The sequence below is a fragment of the Colletotrichum orchidophilum genome (assembly GCF_001831195.1).
Source record: "Colletotrichum orchidophilum strain IMI 309357 chromosome Unknown Scaffold_85.1, whole genome shotgun sequence".
Taxonomy (NCBI): domain Eukaryota; kingdom Fungi; phylum Ascomycota; class Sordariomycetes; order Glomerellales; family Glomerellaceae; genus Colletotrichum; species Colletotrichum orchidophilum.
In genome coordinates, this window is record NW_019173041.1 from 70,549 (window position 1) to 86,104 (window position 15,556).

The 15,556-nt window shown below is 55.3% G+C and overlaps 5 protein-coding genes across 5 annotated transcripts; 3 read left to right on the plus strand and 2 right to left on the minus strand.

The window, feature by feature from the left end:
• Positions 1-120: 120 nt before the first annotated feature.
• Positions 121-848, plus strand: CORC01_09408 (uncharacterized protein; the record flags this gene model as incomplete). Its single annotated transcript, XM_022621037.1, has 3 exons — positions 121-124; positions 199-309; positions 553-848. 3 exons carry the CDS (start codon positions 121-123, stop codon positions 846-848), a joined length of 411 nt encoding a protein of 136 aa, XP_022472425.1.
• Positions 849-1,202: 354 nt separating this feature from the next.
• On the minus strand, positions 1,203-3,788 carry CORC01_09409 (uncharacterized protein; the record flags this gene model as incomplete). The annotated part of the gene is made up of 5 exons (XM_022621038.1): positions 1,203-1,945; positions 2,071-2,684; positions 2,816-3,337; positions 3,469-3,546; positions 3,658-3,788. 5 exons carry the CDS (start codon positions 3,786-3,788, stop codon positions 1,203-1,205), a joined length of 2,088 nt encoding a protein of 695 aa, XP_022472426.1.
• A 1,379-nt stretch (positions 3,789-5,167) lies between these two features.
• Positions 5,168-5,371, minus strand: CORC01_09410 (uncharacterized protein; the record flags this gene model as incomplete). Its single annotated transcript, XM_022621039.1, has 1 exon — positions 5,168-5,371. One exon carries the CDS (start codon positions 5,369-5,371, stop codon positions 5,168-5,170), a length of 204 nt encoding a protein of 67 aa, XP_022472427.1.
• A 3,814-nt stretch (positions 5,372-9,185) lies between these two features.
• On the plus strand, positions 9,186-10,599 carry CORC01_09411 (sulfate transporter; the record flags this gene model as incomplete). The annotated part of the gene is made up of 2 exons (XM_022621040.1): positions 9,186-9,407; positions 9,481-10,599. 2 exons carry the CDS (start codon positions 9,186-9,188, stop codon positions 10,597-10,599), a joined length of 1,341 nt encoding a protein of 446 aa, XP_022472428.1.
• A 1,403-nt stretch (positions 10,600-12,002) lies between these two features.
• CORC01_09412 (forkhead domain-containing protein) lies at positions 12,003-15,404 on the plus strand (the record flags this gene model as incomplete). The annotated part of the gene is made up of 1 exon (XM_022621041.1): positions 12,003-15,404. The coding sequence occupies one exon, from the start codon at positions 12,003-12,005 to the stop codon at positions 15,402-15,404; it is 3,402 nt and encodes a 1,133-aa protein (XP_022472429.1).
• Between the last annotated feature and the right edge of the window lie 152 nt (positions 15,405-15,556).

Sequence of the window (15,556 nt, forward strand, 5' to 3'; positions counted from 1 at the left end):
ATTGAACACAAGCCGACCGGGGCCAACAAGAGCGTCCAAACTCATCACGGAAAGTCTCCCTCGCCCGGTACCTCCGAGTCCGTTAGCAGGACAACCTCTGCCTATAGGAGATAGTAGAAAATGCGTGCGTCTTCTCACCGCCATCTCCTCCCGTGGCTCTCTATCGTGTGTTCATCTTGGTATCTAACAGCGAGCTAGCCTACTACGCCAGAACCAAGGGCCGGACCCAGGAAATCCCGCCCGACGGCAGCCGGTCTCCTCTGCCGGCCTCCGGCGCCCGGTCGCCGCTGCCGCCCCGGACAACACTCGGTGAGTCTCCGGCATCCAACCCTACCCACTTGCCTAATTCCACATTCTCGGCATCTCCTCCTATTTTCCGGCCCTCCACTTATTTCCTTCACGTACCTTACTTTACACCCATGGATTTCCCCACCATCACATCCACCCACTTAACCCGCTCATCACCTAATCTTCATCGCATGCTCTGCCATTTCACCCATTCCGTTTCACGAGGACTATCATGAATTCTCTTGCTGACAAGAAAATCAAAAGGCCGTCCGTCTTCCCGGTCACTACCAGACCTAAGCGCCGATGTGCGGAGCGCCCTCTCAGCACCAAAACACGGCGACGCTACCTACCGTCACAGCTTCTGGACCCGCTGCCGGTGCTGTCGCGGTGGACGGAGCCCCCTCGACCTGCTTCGTAGAGTCGTTCTTGTACCGATAGCCGACTTGTTCTTCTTCCTCGAGGAAGCAGCTGAGTCTGTGCCACCCATCATCCCAGCTCTCATGGCTTGCTTCTTCCTGTTGGTGGCGCTACCCATGATGATTGCATGGGATTTCCTCTGAGTAAGGCAGCCACGTTGATTGATCGGCTGTGTGAAAGGGAAGCAATAATTACAAGTTCAACTTGGCCATGCGCGCCTGAGACAGACGACCTCCTGAGGGCCATCCGAAGATGGCTTAAATCCGAGGAACGGGGATGGTAGACCGACCGTATGCTACGATAGACTGTACCAACTGACTTTTTTTTTCTTTTTTATAACTATGGCGCAACGACAAGCGAACGGATGAAACCCGGGGCATACCCAGATTCTGTGTTTCTATATTACTCTACATAGATAGACATGGCACGGTGAATACAATTCTGTGCTCTAATACGAGATTGCTCAGCTACCATTTATGAAGTGTATCTTGGTCTCGTCAAGTACCCTCGTAACAGATGTCAAATGGGTTGATCAAACCGCTAAAGATAGGCACACTTGCCGTGTCCGCAGGCCATTGCCAAATCCTTGCAATCTCCTCCATCAAATCCTTATTTACCGCTTCCCTCCCAACACCGCCAGCAGTCATGCCGCTCTCCTCCGTTTGGACGCGAGTCTGGTACCACTCCTTGATCCACCCCATCTTCCCGATCAAGTCCTCGCACGAGGACTCCCTAACGTCAAACTCGCCCCCGTTGGCCTCCTCCCAGCCGTCGAACCCAGCAGTGGCATGGCCCCTACCGCTATTTCTCACCCACGTCTCCTCCTTGAGCCTCTCCACCCTCTCTCTCCCGGCCTGCAGAACCCGTCTGAGAAACGCAGCGAGATTGTCGCACGTCTCGGCGAACCCGAACGAGTCCCTCGCGCGCTTGAGATCCCACCCCTCGACGCCGGTCAGAACCAGCAGCCGCGTCGTCACGGCGAGGGCGCCCTGCGATAGGCCCGTGTCTACCGAGGTGTGGTAGAGGTATGCTTCGGGGGGCAAGGCGAGGACGGCGTCAAAGTAGGAGCGCGCTGCGGAGAGGGCTGCTTGGAGGTAGGTTACTCGTCGGTGGGCTATGCTCTGGAAGGACGAGTATTGGGGGGGTGTTGGTTGTGATGACGATGATGATGAGAAGGAGGGTTTGGTTGCTGGTTCGTAGAGCTGGACTAGGAGCGCTAGGTGCTGTAGGCGGAGGTATGCTAACAAAAAGAAATTGATGTGTTAGTCTTTTTTCCATTCTTCTTCTACCCCTTTTCTCTGGTGTTTTCGTTTTTTATGACACCTTCCATGAATTGGGAAGAGAATGGACAAGGGACTCACTCACCATAATAGGGATCCCGCGCATCAAGACCCTCCAAAACACCTTCAACACCCGCCTGAATCCGCCCAGCCTCCTCCTCGAACCCGACCCCCATGCCCAAGCCCCGTCCACACTCCAACACGGGCCCGAAGCCGTCGGTGATCTGCGCAGAGGTAGCAGCCATCTTGAACATCCTTGCCGCCATCCGGTCCTCCACCGTCCCGGACGCCGTGAGGATCTCGCAGCAGACGTCTAGATACGCCAGTCCTCCTTCCCTGCTCATGAGCTGGTGCGGCCCCCGAATACCTTGGTCCCGGCCCCCCCCAGAAGACTCCCATAGACTTGGGAGGAGGGGATTCTGTCTCCGGGAGAACTGCGTGCAGTTGGCCGTCACGACGCAAAAGAGACCCAGGAACGTGCGCTGTTCCTCGAGGGTGTGGTGCTCCGTCATGTTGAAGGATGCTTTCATGGAGAAGCAGTCCTCGGGCTGCCGCTCCTCGGGGTAGTAGTGTGATCTGAGACGGGTCGACTGCAGGAGCGAGCGCGGGGGTTTCGTGATGCCCAGGCTGTGAGCGTAGCCCAGAGCTGCGTAGACTAGTCGCGTGATTTGCTTATCAAACCAGTACTTACACTCGGCCCTGTGTTTTTTTCGGCGCACTTTGTGAGCGTTTGATGGTCTCGAATCATTCGTGCATTCAAGCCAACAATAAATGAGACAACATGGCTTGAGTTTATGAATGGTAGTACACAAAGAAGGGGGCCTACGAACCACATGATGACAACCAACATCCCCTGCAACAAATCCAAGCCCCCCTCCTCCTCGAGCAGCAGCCGTCTCCCCATGTCCGCCAGCACCTCGCGGTGCATCACCTCGGCCCTCGACTTGGACACAGGCGCGGCGACGAGCATGATTGCCCTGAAGAGGAACGGCTTGTCGCGCGCGAGCCTCTGCGGGGATCCCGTTGCCGCGGCGGGCCCGTCAATCTGGACAAAGGGGAAATTGGGGACAAAGTTTGCACGGAAGTCGGCGAGGATATTGGCGGCTTGGGACCAGGTTAGACCTAGGGGCGGTGTTATTGTTGTCGTTACGCTGGACGAGGAGAGGTGGGTTATGGGTCCTGCTGGGGGCCGGTGAATGAGGGCTGCTGTTGAGTGAGGTTCATTGCGGCGGGCGTGACAAGGAGGCGGAGATGTCGAGGGTGTTGCCCTCGCGTCGTTCGGGGTCGAGTCCGCTGGGGATTTTTCTGGCGTGACGAGGTGGGCGATTTGCTTTTCTAGTGTTGCGATGCGGCTGTGTTTCTCTCGTCAGTCTAGCTCTGGACCCGCGGCCCTTGATTCCTCCTCATGCAGCTATTCTCAAGAGTCTACTAATGACTGACCACCAAAGGGGGGTGGACTCATGGAATTAAACAAGGTACTTACTTCACCAGAGGCTTGATTTGCCGTGTCTTCCTGACACCCTTCGTCTTCGCAGAGCAGTCAACATTGAGTCGTTCGCATCTACCCGTTCGCATCACGTCAGTCCCGTGTACACTTTTGAGAGGTAACAACTCTACGAATTTATTTTTTCGGGACGGAGCCCGCTCATCTCAAGTCAGTTTGACGACGTACCGATCGCACAGGTGCCGGCGGGCGTTCTCCTCGCGAAAATGGCAGCGGGCCTTGGCCCGGGTGCACGGCTCGCAGGCCCGTAGCCGGCGCGGAGGGCTATCGGGTCTCGGGGGCGGTGGTAATGTGTCCATGACGAGGTTGACCCCTGTCCAAGTCCAAATAAATTATAAGGAGTTGTGGTCTGACACACTCTTGGTTCAACTACTAGAAGGAGAGAGGCGGCGAAGCGAGGCGTGTCCTGGAGACTCCTTTACTGAAATCGTGTAGCATCGAGATTCATAGAAAGGAGGGACGACAAGGCCCGGGAAAATCTCGAAGCAAAGTGCATGGCCATATATACGACTCGATAAGGCGCTCTTAGAGTAGCAGAACTGAGCATTCTACCACAAAGCGAGGTCGTCATCGCGGATGAACTCGAGCTCACTAACCCGGACCGGGATAAAAAGTCGGTATCCCGGGTTTGTGGCTGTTAGGCAACTGGTGTGCATCCACGCGCCAGCACTAGCAGATGAAAACCCGGCGACCTGTCCAGGCATGTCAGATAACCAATCCTTCCGGTGGGAAGCCTGTAAGCGCGACGCATGTCAGATAAATACCTAGCCAGCTAGATGCGCTTCTGAGAATTGCTCTCGCTACTAACAAGGACCAAGACACAAAAGAGGTGTCTCGTCTAAAAAGTGGTCGACACCCACGTGTGGCTAGCCGCATGCAGCAGGGACATGCCGCAATCGATGGCAAGTCTCTTCGGTCTGATTTTCTGCGACGGGGTCTGTTGCCTGGACCGACAAAAAGGTGTGTCAGTCGTATGCTAACATCATGCCATCTGATGTCCGAGTTTAATCGCGGCTTGCGCTGGCAAAGATGACCAGCGGAGTTGGGATTGTTTCTTCCAAACAAAAACTGGATCCGATCAGAAAAGTGGGATATGAACAGGCCCAATTTTCAGCGTTCAAGGAATGCCTGTGTTACTAAAAGGAAAAGCTTTGAAAAAGGAAAAAAGAAAAAACAATCCTGTAAACAGAAAATGTCAACAATGGGCGAGAAGCGAAGGACTGGCTTAGCGCAACGTGAAATAGGTATCATTAAAATTGGTGTGAAATAGGTATCTGCGGCGTCGTAATTGACATATAGCCGCCTCCTAGCGCCTTAAACCCCCGTGTAGTCGTGATGCTGCTATATACAGCCCGGATGTCTTCTCTTGGAACACAAGCCTTTCGTAACACCCCAATCCTGCAGACGATGGCGACATTTTGAGAATCGAAAACAATAATCGGTTGCCGAATATCCGTGATCCGTTAGGTGTGTGATGTGAACATGATTGCTGTCGACAGATGATGCTGGCTCCTCCGTATGTGGCCAGCCGCGACTCTCTCTTTCGCATGTGTACGTATGTGTAAGTGAACAAGAGAGCGCCGTACTGCTACCGACTTGAAAGCGTTTCGTCCATCTTGAAGTTTGTTTCATTACTTCCCAGCTCCGCTCCCCTTGGCCATGATGAGATTAAGTAGGTTTAAGCAGCCTGGGACTCCTTGGCTTGTCTCTCTGCCTTGCGCCTGGCGAGGCACTTGGAGATCAAGAGCCCAGAGATTCCGAGGGCCACGATGAAGACGATACAGAAGACGACCACGACACCGGCCTCTTTCTGGGCCCAGTTCTTGCGCTTGGCGAGCTGGTGGACGGCGTCGCGGGCGACGATGGTGTTGATGGCAGGCATATTGATGGGAGGGTTGAGCGGAGAATCGGCTGTGGGAGGAAGAGAAGACGTGTCAGCGGACGACGGTTTGAAAATTAGAGGGCAAGGTAAGAAGGGAAAATCAGATAGAAGGCAGCGATGACGGGCAAGTGAGTTAATAAGTATGAGTGGAAGGCTCGCGGCGACTGTTTGCGATGAGTGATGCCTTGCCCAATGCGGCCAGGGTCGGAAGAAAAAACAAACACCAGAACAAGGCTTGAGGGAGCTTGTCCTATTGAGGCATTTTGTGGAGACGACCGCCTCTCTTTCTTTTTTAGAGCCAGGGAGCTTGGATGTGCTCATCGTCATTCCCGGGGTATCCGGCGTTGGCGTCTAGGGAAGATATCCACATGTTTTTCTTCACGGTGCCCTGTGATTTTTGGATACTGGGCGCAAGTCTCGTCTGGGTTGTCGCAAAAGGCCAATTGACAGGCGAGAGCAGTCTTGATAGCTGAATTGAGACTTGGGCGATTGGAAATTGGAGATGTTTACCTTTGGTAGACTGAGAGTTCCGAGTCGGACGATGTGAGTGAGGTGGGGGAAAGAAACCTGGTGGCTCGATCGAAGTGACTGGGGGGAGGGGTGGCCGACTACCTAAAGCGCAGTTTGTCAGCGTCAATGAAACCAAGCTTGGCTTCTAAGGCTCGCGGGGAGGCGGAGAGCACAAGCCTAATTACCTTATGAGAGGAGGCGGGAATCAACTGGGGGAGCGATTGCTTGATTACGGAATCGTCGAGTGACTGTTTTGGAGGAGGGGGGAAAGTGAATCAAGAGGTCGAGCCGGAAGTTGGTAGGGACGGGAGGATGGAGAGGGTGGGCGAGGTAGTAAATAGCTCTTCAAATAGTCGGCTGATGGGCAAGCAGGAAGGCACGCAAGCAGGAAGCAAGCAATAAGAAGGAGAGATCCAATGGCAACGCACCTGTCAGTCTCAGGCTTTCCTCAAAAAGCTCGACGATGGAAAAGTGACGAAAAGTATCTTTACAGGTCGTGGTACTTGGCAGAGTCATCTCTGCTGGGCGCTTTGGCAAGTCGCGAGGTGTACTCGTGAGGTGGCATCGGCGGTCGCGGTGCGCTGTTAGTGGCAGAGAGAATGGCGCCAAGCGAGCAAGCTAACAGAAAAAGCTTGTCTCCATGGATGCCGGGAACACGGCAGGGTCACCACAGGCATCCGTTGTGGAGAATCCACGCCTGATCGCTCCAGGTACCCTGTCACCACCACCTACACAACCTCGCCCGACACAGCACTTGCAGCCCGTCTTTGCTCTGTTGGTCCCCAACTCCTTTGCTGTTTACTCTCTTTCCTTCTCGCTGCGGGAATTTCCTACCGCTTACCGACATCAGACTACCTTACTCTTCTTACCCACTTTGGGATCCCATCGTCACCAAAAGTCACAAGTCATGACCATGATCCCCTTCCAGACGAAATAGTCCGTCCTGAGTTTGGTGCTTCGCTGCTTGTTGCGCACAGAGTCTGCCAGACTGGGCGGACCATTGGATGAGATGGGTCATCTCATGGGGCCGGAGCCGGGATCAGGCCCTGGCACTCTCTTCCGATGGTTCGCAGGGCCACCGGTTCATAGACCTCCGCCGGGTTGTGGGCTGCTTCTGTAGACTGTACCTTACGTTATCGCTGCAACACCTCGTGGCCGTAGGCGCTCTCGAGGTCGTTTGCATGTACCAGACACACCAGACACACCAGACACACCAGCAACACCACAGTAACCACACAATCCTGACTACAAGACAGACTCTTTCAAGCTCTCTGTCATCACTTGGGCTCGTCCGAGTCCCGACTCTGCTTGGGTTAGTCGCTGCCGCCACCGCCCCTTCATGACGAAAATGACGGTTGGTTTGTTGCGTAGTAATTCCTTCCGTAGTGTTGGTCTGGTCTTCCGCCCTCACCGATTTTCCAAAGTTTCGCTGGGGGAGATTTCTCGGGAATACCACAGCAGACGAAGCGTACCTGTCCGACCGAAGGATGCCCTTGCCATGCTCACCTCTGTTGAAACTTGACCGCACATGCACTTAGTAACCTCAGTCCCGTCCCATTTTTCTTTCTTGTTATTGTCGTCTCTCCATTTGTACGACAAAGGTTTATTCCTTCGTACCCTGCTACCAAGCGCTCGAAATTTGCGCACCCTTGGCAAATCACCTCGCCTCAACGTCGACAAGCCTTGGCAGTATCGGCGCCTGAGATGGCCTCAACTCCAGGGCTCTTGGAGTAGCGAGGCGTACGGATACACAGCAAAATCTTTCTTGTGTCAGTCCTACGGACCTACCCTCCTCGAGCTGTCAGACTGCGCCCGGCCAAGCTGCTGCGGGTAGGTTGGCAAAGGGTTGGCAACCAGGCCACTTGATTCATGACCATGAGCCTTTTTGAGTTGGGCCAAGAAACTGCCGGAATCGGCCATTTGACTGAGCCTCGGCCAAGCAAGGAGATCAGCACAGCACCTACGCGGGGTTAGCTTACTCCATTATCCAGCCCGAGGTACGAATAGTATAGCACATCAGTCCAGCTCTGAGAGAGAAAAAAGGAGGACGATGGACAAAGAGAAGACATCACCCGCCGGGAGACAAGCTGAGGGTTACATGGCAATGGAAGGGATTGCATCGTTTGTGCTCCGCTGACAGGCAAGCCCCATTGTTCCCTTGTCCGTCACATTGCATCGACTTCCTTATTCCACAGTACCTAGGTATCACGCCAACCAGCCCATCGCAATCGGATCGGTCGTCGCGCCTAGTCAGGGCCGATAGCTGCTGGTTCCGCGGCCCAGCCACCCCGCCAAACCCTCACCTGATCAGTCATCCCGCACCCGTCTTTCCCGCCTTGGGCCCAGACTGTATCACTGTTGTAAGGTAAGTCAAGCTCAGGTAAACAACTCGTTTCCTCGGAGCTTCAAGACGCGATGCATTCACCGGCCGGGTCTCCTCGCCCAGTAAGACACATGGGTAGCCTTAGCATCCGTCCAGGCCGAATTCCGCCCGCCGTCCCTTCCGCTGCCCCAGCACGAGCCTTTTCCTTTCTTCTATCCGTAATTCTTTGCCCAACCTCCTCCCATGGATGGATCCAATCCGGCGCTTATTGCTTATCGCAAGAACAGGCTCTTGGGAACAAGCATTTATATCCCGCATGCGCCCGTCCTAGGTAGCTAGACGGTCACCTCGTCTACTTCACGGTCGGTCGTCAGCCAGCTCAGTCATCTTGTCTACAATTCTCCACTGCTTTCACTAGGTACCGTTAGGCTAGGTAGTGTACATGAACAGTAGGTTGTCTTATGTAATCTCTCTCATTGTAGTCGTCCAGCGACGCTGGATCAGATCATTGGCGGACCCGTTCAATCGGTCTATGACGAAATGTTTACTCAAGCAAGTCGGCCCATCAATATCCGTACCTACCTGAAGATTGAAGGTGCGCTGAAGGTGGCAGGCGTGGCAGGCCATGGGCTGGGTACAACGGCGGGGGCACCCAGCACTGAAGATCAAGCGACCAATCACCGCCAACTGAAACTTCCGGCCGAGGAGTTCCTTCCTCCGAACTCCACCAATAGTCGGGACTCGTCGCGCCCGGGACGGGATGCTGACCTGTAATGCTGCCAATATCATCCCGAGGGCGTCGCCAGCCACCATATAGCCCAACGAAACGATAAATCGGCTACATTTTGACATTCAAATCACAGTCAGAATTTAACATCTCTGGCGTGAATCCACCATTTTGCAAGTTTTCTAATAGTTGTATCTTTAATCTTTCATTGCCACTTTTCCCACAAGTCGGGAACTCGTCTAGTCCCCCGCATCATGACGGTTCTCAGTCATCTAAAACGAGTCCATCGACATAATGTCGCAACCCTGCGCGGCTCACCCGCCGCAGAGGTCTCTGGCGCTCTTGGTGATCTAGGAACCCTTCTTCCTCTAATGATTGCCCTTGCCGTCCAGAACTCCATCTATCTCGATAGCACGCTGGTGTTTTCGGGCATCTTTAACGTTGTGACCGGCGCCGTCTTCGGCATCCCGCTTCCAGTCCAGCCGATGAAGGCGAGTGCTCAGATATCCATATCGAAGAAGCAGCTGTGCATACTGACTACTGTAGTAGGCCATCGCCGCGGCAGCCATATCACGGTCCGAATATGGTGGCATCAGAACCGTCATGGCCGCAGGCCAGTGGGTCAGTATGGCCGTCCTAGTCATGAGTCTCACAGGCTTGCTGCGCTGGGTCACGCGAAATGTCCCCGTCCCTGTCGTCAAGGGCATCCAGCTCGGCGCCGGTCTCTCCCTCGTCATGGCCGCCGGCTCCGGCCTGCTCAGGGACCTTCACTGGACTCATCCCGTCCTCGACAACAAGCTGTGGGCCTTGGCCGCCTTCCTCGTGCTCATCTTCACCCAGGGGCTGCCGCGATTCCCCTATGCGCTGCACATCTTTGTCCTGTCGCTCGTCTTCGCGTTCATCTCCATCATCACTTCGCACGACGACCCGCACACCTACCTCCCGGTTCCCAGTCTCTGGCACCCTCACTTGGTGCACTGGAACCTCGACTGGTTCAAGTACAAGCCGTTGTCCATGGCCATCGGCCAGCTCCCGCTCACCACCTTGAACTCGGTCATCGCAGTGAGCGCTCTCGCGGCGGACCTGCTGCCGGACATACCCACGCCGTCAGTCACCGCCATGGGCATCAGCGTCGGCGTTATGAATCTGGTCGGCACCTGGTGGGGCGCCATGCCCGTGTGCCACGGCGCGGGCGGGCTGGCCGCCCAGTACCGCTTTGGGGCGCGCAGCGGCGCGAGTGTCATCATTCTGGGCCTCTTCAAGATCGTCCTGGGCCTCCTCTTTGGAAATTCCCTCATTGGCCTGCTTACGCACTACCCAAAGAGCCTGCTGGGCGTCATGGTGATCGCCGCCGGCCTCGAGCTCGCCAAGGCCGGGCACAGTCTGAACCACGGGGCTTCTGACCTGTGGGAGAGCGCCGCCGGCAACGAGGGCGGCGGGGGGATCGTTCGGAAGCATCGCTCGCTTTCTGATGACCAGAGGGCTGAGAGGTGGACCGTCATGCTGATGACTACGGCCGGGCTCCTTGCGTTTAGGAATGATGCTATTGGCTTCATTGCGGGTATGTTCTGTTTTTGGGCGTACCGGGTCTCGGAGAGGACGCAGAAGTGGTGGGAATCTAGACGTGGCCGGTCTCTATTTGGTGAGCGAGCGCCGCTTCTGAGTTAGTGGTTTAAAGGATGATATACGGCTTCTTCTTTGATTTTGACGCGCCCGACTTGTCGAGGAGAACGATCTATCCATGTGTGCGGCAATAGTCTGTAGGGCTTATGGGCGCTTGGCCCGCTTGGCTCACTCAAAATGAATTCCTAGGTATTGAGATGCGGCCCTTATACGTACTGCACCTCTTGAAGAATTGCCTTATATCACGGGTGCCGGCCGTTTGTCAAACCTCCAACATTTGAACTTGCGACATGTTCGACGTCTGCTCAATGACAGACGGTTACACGATGGGCAGGAAGAGAGAAAGGAATGAGGATTCCAAACCAAAATCCTCCTCTACCATAGCGGCTTCATAAACAATCTGCTTTTCAAGTTGAGTTCGTGTGGTATACAACGTCCTTCCAAGGATCACGAACAGCGAGGAGAGGGGCTACCCTGCGCATTTTTCTATCCAATTCAAGGGCCAAATAGTCCACATGGCATATCTATATTAAACACAGTTACAGTATCTATTATTTGCTAGCATACACCCTCTTGAGATAAACCAACTACCTTGAGATCTCAGAGGTGAGGGGCTACTGGAGCATCTCCTTCACCGAAAGACGACCTACTATTGGGGCGTGACCGAGAGAAGTGGGCACTGAAGTCGGAAAGAGTGGGCGATCTACGCAGGGTGGTTACTGGTAAGGGAGGTATGCTTTTCTCTCCGTACGGATACCTCTGAGTGCTCTGCAAGGAGTCGAATGAGGCTTTTTCTCGGACCTTGACCGACGATGCATCGTGAACAGCCTTGCTGCTCACCGCAACACCTGGTCGAACCAAAGCGCTGGGTCCAAGGCTGAGGCATTGAAGCCCGCATACAAAGGCAATTGGCTGCATGAAAGGGTCCATGACAGGATGAGTCATATCTTCAATGGAATTGGGGAGCGTGTTCCATCGGGTTGTGGTGGAAAGCTGCAGTTGCGAATGTGAGTGAGACGGAAGCAGCATGCGTTGGCACATGGGCAGGAGCTTTCCAACTCAATTCCCGAATGAAGGATGAACAAAAGGAGGGAAGGAAGGCAGCGACGGAGACGCTGAAAAGGAAGGACCTGGCTGGGCAGGGTCGGGCTGGACTGGAGGCTCTTTCCTCCTATTGGAAGGAAAAAGGTACTTGAGTACTTGTACAGCGCGGGGAAGAAGGCTGGTTTGTTCAGTGTCCACGGTGAATCTCACCGACAGCCAATCAGAGACGCTTCCGTCGACCCTGTCAATCGCAGCCAGGACTGAATTGTTCAACGCCGATTTTTTTGGCATCGCTCGTCTCGATCGCAGCCTGCCTCAGGTCCAAACCTCGTCGCGCCTGACCTAATCGCCTCTCTTGGCTTGCCGATGGCGAAGGAGCTGATCTGTGCGACTACAGAGCAGCGATGACTTCGTCCAACGCCGGCCAAAATGGCCTGGCGCCCGTTCCGACCACGCCGCCGCCCAAGCACAAGACGACGACACCAGGCCGACCTGACCCCGACGACAACAATCACATTGCCACCACCGCTACCGACCAGCAGCAACCATCGCGCGCCGACGCACCTATAACCGCACATCAACCTACCGACGACGCGTCGACCAAACAACAAACCGCCTCTGGGGCCGTCGATACGTTCATGGCCGATGCCGACGCCGGCAGCGCTCCACCCGCGACAATGTCGCAGCCGGCCTCAGCCGTCCATGTCGACGCCGACCCCTTCGCCTCGTCCTTCCCACACACCCCGATGCCGAACATGGACCATGCCTATATGATGATGGCTCTTGCGCATATGGCTGGCAATCAAATGTCCAATCAGATATCACCGCCTCCGACCGTCACGCCAGCCCAGGTCACTCTCCCGAGCACCTTGGGCAACGGTCACGATCCGCTCGTCGCAAGCACGCACAACCTCGCCGTAGCAACACAAGGCCTCGAGTCATTCGCGCGTATAGAATTCGCCGACAGTGTCTTCCAGATGACCACTTATGCCGTCATTATCGGTCGTGATCAGAAGGCCCTGAACCAGGCGCGAAGAGACCAGAAGCGCGACGATGCCTATCGCAAGAAGGCGGAAGAATACGAACGCGAGGGTCTTCCGCCTCCCTCTCCCATCAGACACGGCCCGGGAAAGTTCAGCAAGTCATACGTCAGTGAAGAGGGAGGCATGCTGGGACCCGAGTCCGACAGTGAAGGAGAAGGGCGACCGGCCAAGCGCCGCAAGACGACCAGCACTGGATCATCGCAGAAGCAGGAAGAGGATGAGTCACAGGAGAAGCTCATCTCAAATCGGCAGTATGTCTCGCACACACCAGGTGCTGCAGCCGTGGATCTGGCTTCATTACGGCCCTCTCCTCATCACGTTCCTTTCGTCGGCATCCACTCGCCCGGACCTGATATCGCCAGCAAAACCAAGGCTATCTCAAGAGAGCACCTCAAAATCCAATTCAATAAGAGAGAGGGGGTCTTTGAGGCTATCCCACTTCACAAGAACGGGTTCTTCATCGACGAGGTGCACCATAAGGAAGGTGTCGCCGTGCTTCGGAGTGGCGATCACCTGCAGATCAAAGATGTTGATTTCCGCTTCGTGATTAATGGTGTTCCAGAAGGCCGGACAGGCGCCGAAGAGTATGTAGAAGAGGAGGAGAAACTCAAGAAGAAGGCGACGGGTGGAAAGGAGATGAGCTTCGAGTTTGAAGCCTCACATGGCAACGGCCTCGACGACACAAGCGATTCTTCACTTAGCTCGCCAGCACCATCGGACGTAGACATGTCCGATGTCGAAGCAGAGGAAGAGGAAGTCGAGGCTGAAAGTAGCACTAAGGCCGAGGCTGAGGCAGAAGCTAAGGCGGAAGCAGCAGCAGCCGCAGAAGAGGCAGCCGCAGAAGCAGCCGCTGACGCAGCAGAAGCAGCAAGAGCACAAGCGGACGCTGACGATGAGGCCGATGCTGAAGCAGACGCCGAAGTTGATGTTGATGCTGATGCTGACGCCGAAGCTGATGCCGAAGGAGAGATGTCCCTGGATTATGGAGAGGAAGCAGACGATATCCAGCCTACTACAGAGGTCAAGGCAGAGGACCAAGAGATGGTGCATCTTCTGATGGGAGGTGCTCCATTAGGTTACCTGAACAAAAAGAGAGGACCCGGCAGACCACCAAAGAACGGAATCATGTCCAAGCGAGAGCAGCGGCTGCTTAAGAAGGCCCAGCAGGAGATGGCCAAGAAGACGGTCCCACAGCCTCCTCCCGGAGAGCCCCCTATCAAGAGGAAGGTCGGTCGCCCTCGGAAACACCCTCTGCCAGATGAAGGAGGAGATCGGCCAGAGAAGCGCAAATACAAACCTCGGAAACCCAAGGGTGAAGACGGTGCCGAAGGATCAGATGCCGAACGACGCGCTAGAGAGAAGAAGGAGAAGAAGGCCCGGCCAAAGTCGCCGCCTCTCGAACTCAAGATTGAGGACTACACGGAGGAGCAGCTGCAGAAGCCAAACAAGAATTACGGAGTGCTCATCGACGAGACCCTTACCGCGGCAGGGCCTGACGGTCTCACCCTCAAACAGATTTACAAGCGAATTACTCAGAGATACCCCTGGTTCTACTTCCACACGGAGACGAAGGGCTGGGAGTCTAGTGTGCGGCATAACCTCATTGGCAACGAAGCATTCAAGAAGGACGACACGACAGGCTTGTGGTCCAGGGTGCCCGGTGTCGAACTCGATGCCGGCAAGAAGCGCAAGGCTACGTCACCAGATCGTTCTTTGAGTGCGGGTTACGGTCACTACAACCATCCAATGTACACCCAGTACGCCCAGCAACAGAGTCACATGCCGCCCGGCTATCAGCATCTTCCTCATAACTACCATGCGCAAGCCTACGCCGGGCAGCAAGCGCAGACAGCTGCCAGGACGCCACAGTACTCTCCTCCCGGAGTGGCGCCAAACCCTACCCAGGCCGCTCCACCAGTGACCTCACAACCAGTGGCGCCAGCGACACTCCCTGGGTATGGGGCGGCTGCTGTCATCGCACGGCCTCAAGGTGTCGCAGGGCAACCTTCCACGTACAGTTCGCCGTACGCTTCGAGGCCACCTCCAACCCATACCGCCGTCAAGACCGAAGATGGCGCCGCCCCAACTTCAGCAACGCCCATTACACAACCTGCCCCAGCCGCCATCCCTGGAGCGCAACTACCACAGATACCCGCTGCTACTCTGCCGCAGCAAGCTCGACCTACGCCCACACCACCGGCAGCACAATCCGAACCACGTCCCGTCATTCAGCCTAGGCTGCTCTCAGCTGTCAATGGCCTCAAAAATGGTCTCATTGAAAACTTGAAGAAGGCCAAAAACCCCAAGGCAGAGGCCATTGTCATGTCTGCCCTCAACCGCTGTCTGGGACTCAAGAGTGCCGCGACAGAGAACCAGACCATGGAGGATATCTGTATGAAGGGAATACAGAAACTCCTAGACGGTTTCTCTACCCGAAGCAACACTCCCGGGTCGGGGGGTACGCCCACTCCCACTGGGCCGACCAATGTCTTTGATTCCAAGGTGTTCAATTCCCTCCTTGGGTTCAAGAACGTTTCGTCGAATGCCCTCAAGAGCAGAATCGGCGAGGCCAAGGCTGAGGCAGTCACTCTGTCTGCCATTGATCGAGTGTTGGGCCTGGCAGACGCGAGCATAGTACCCCCGCCTACGGAAGCCAGCACTTCGGGGTCTCCTGCAGCAGGCTTTGACGGGATCGAGTCGCACTTGATGAACTCGGTGAAGCAGCTCCTGTTGGGCCTCAACCAAAAGCTACATGGAACATAGAAAGAGATGCCAAGGTGCAGACGTATATGTATGGTCCAAGGAAATGGAGGGAAGGAAGAAATAAGCGTTACCAATGTTCGGCGTTTCTGTGTCGGCGACTGAGCCCTTCCTCGAGGAGAGAAGGAATTGGTTGGGATTTTCAAAAAAGGATA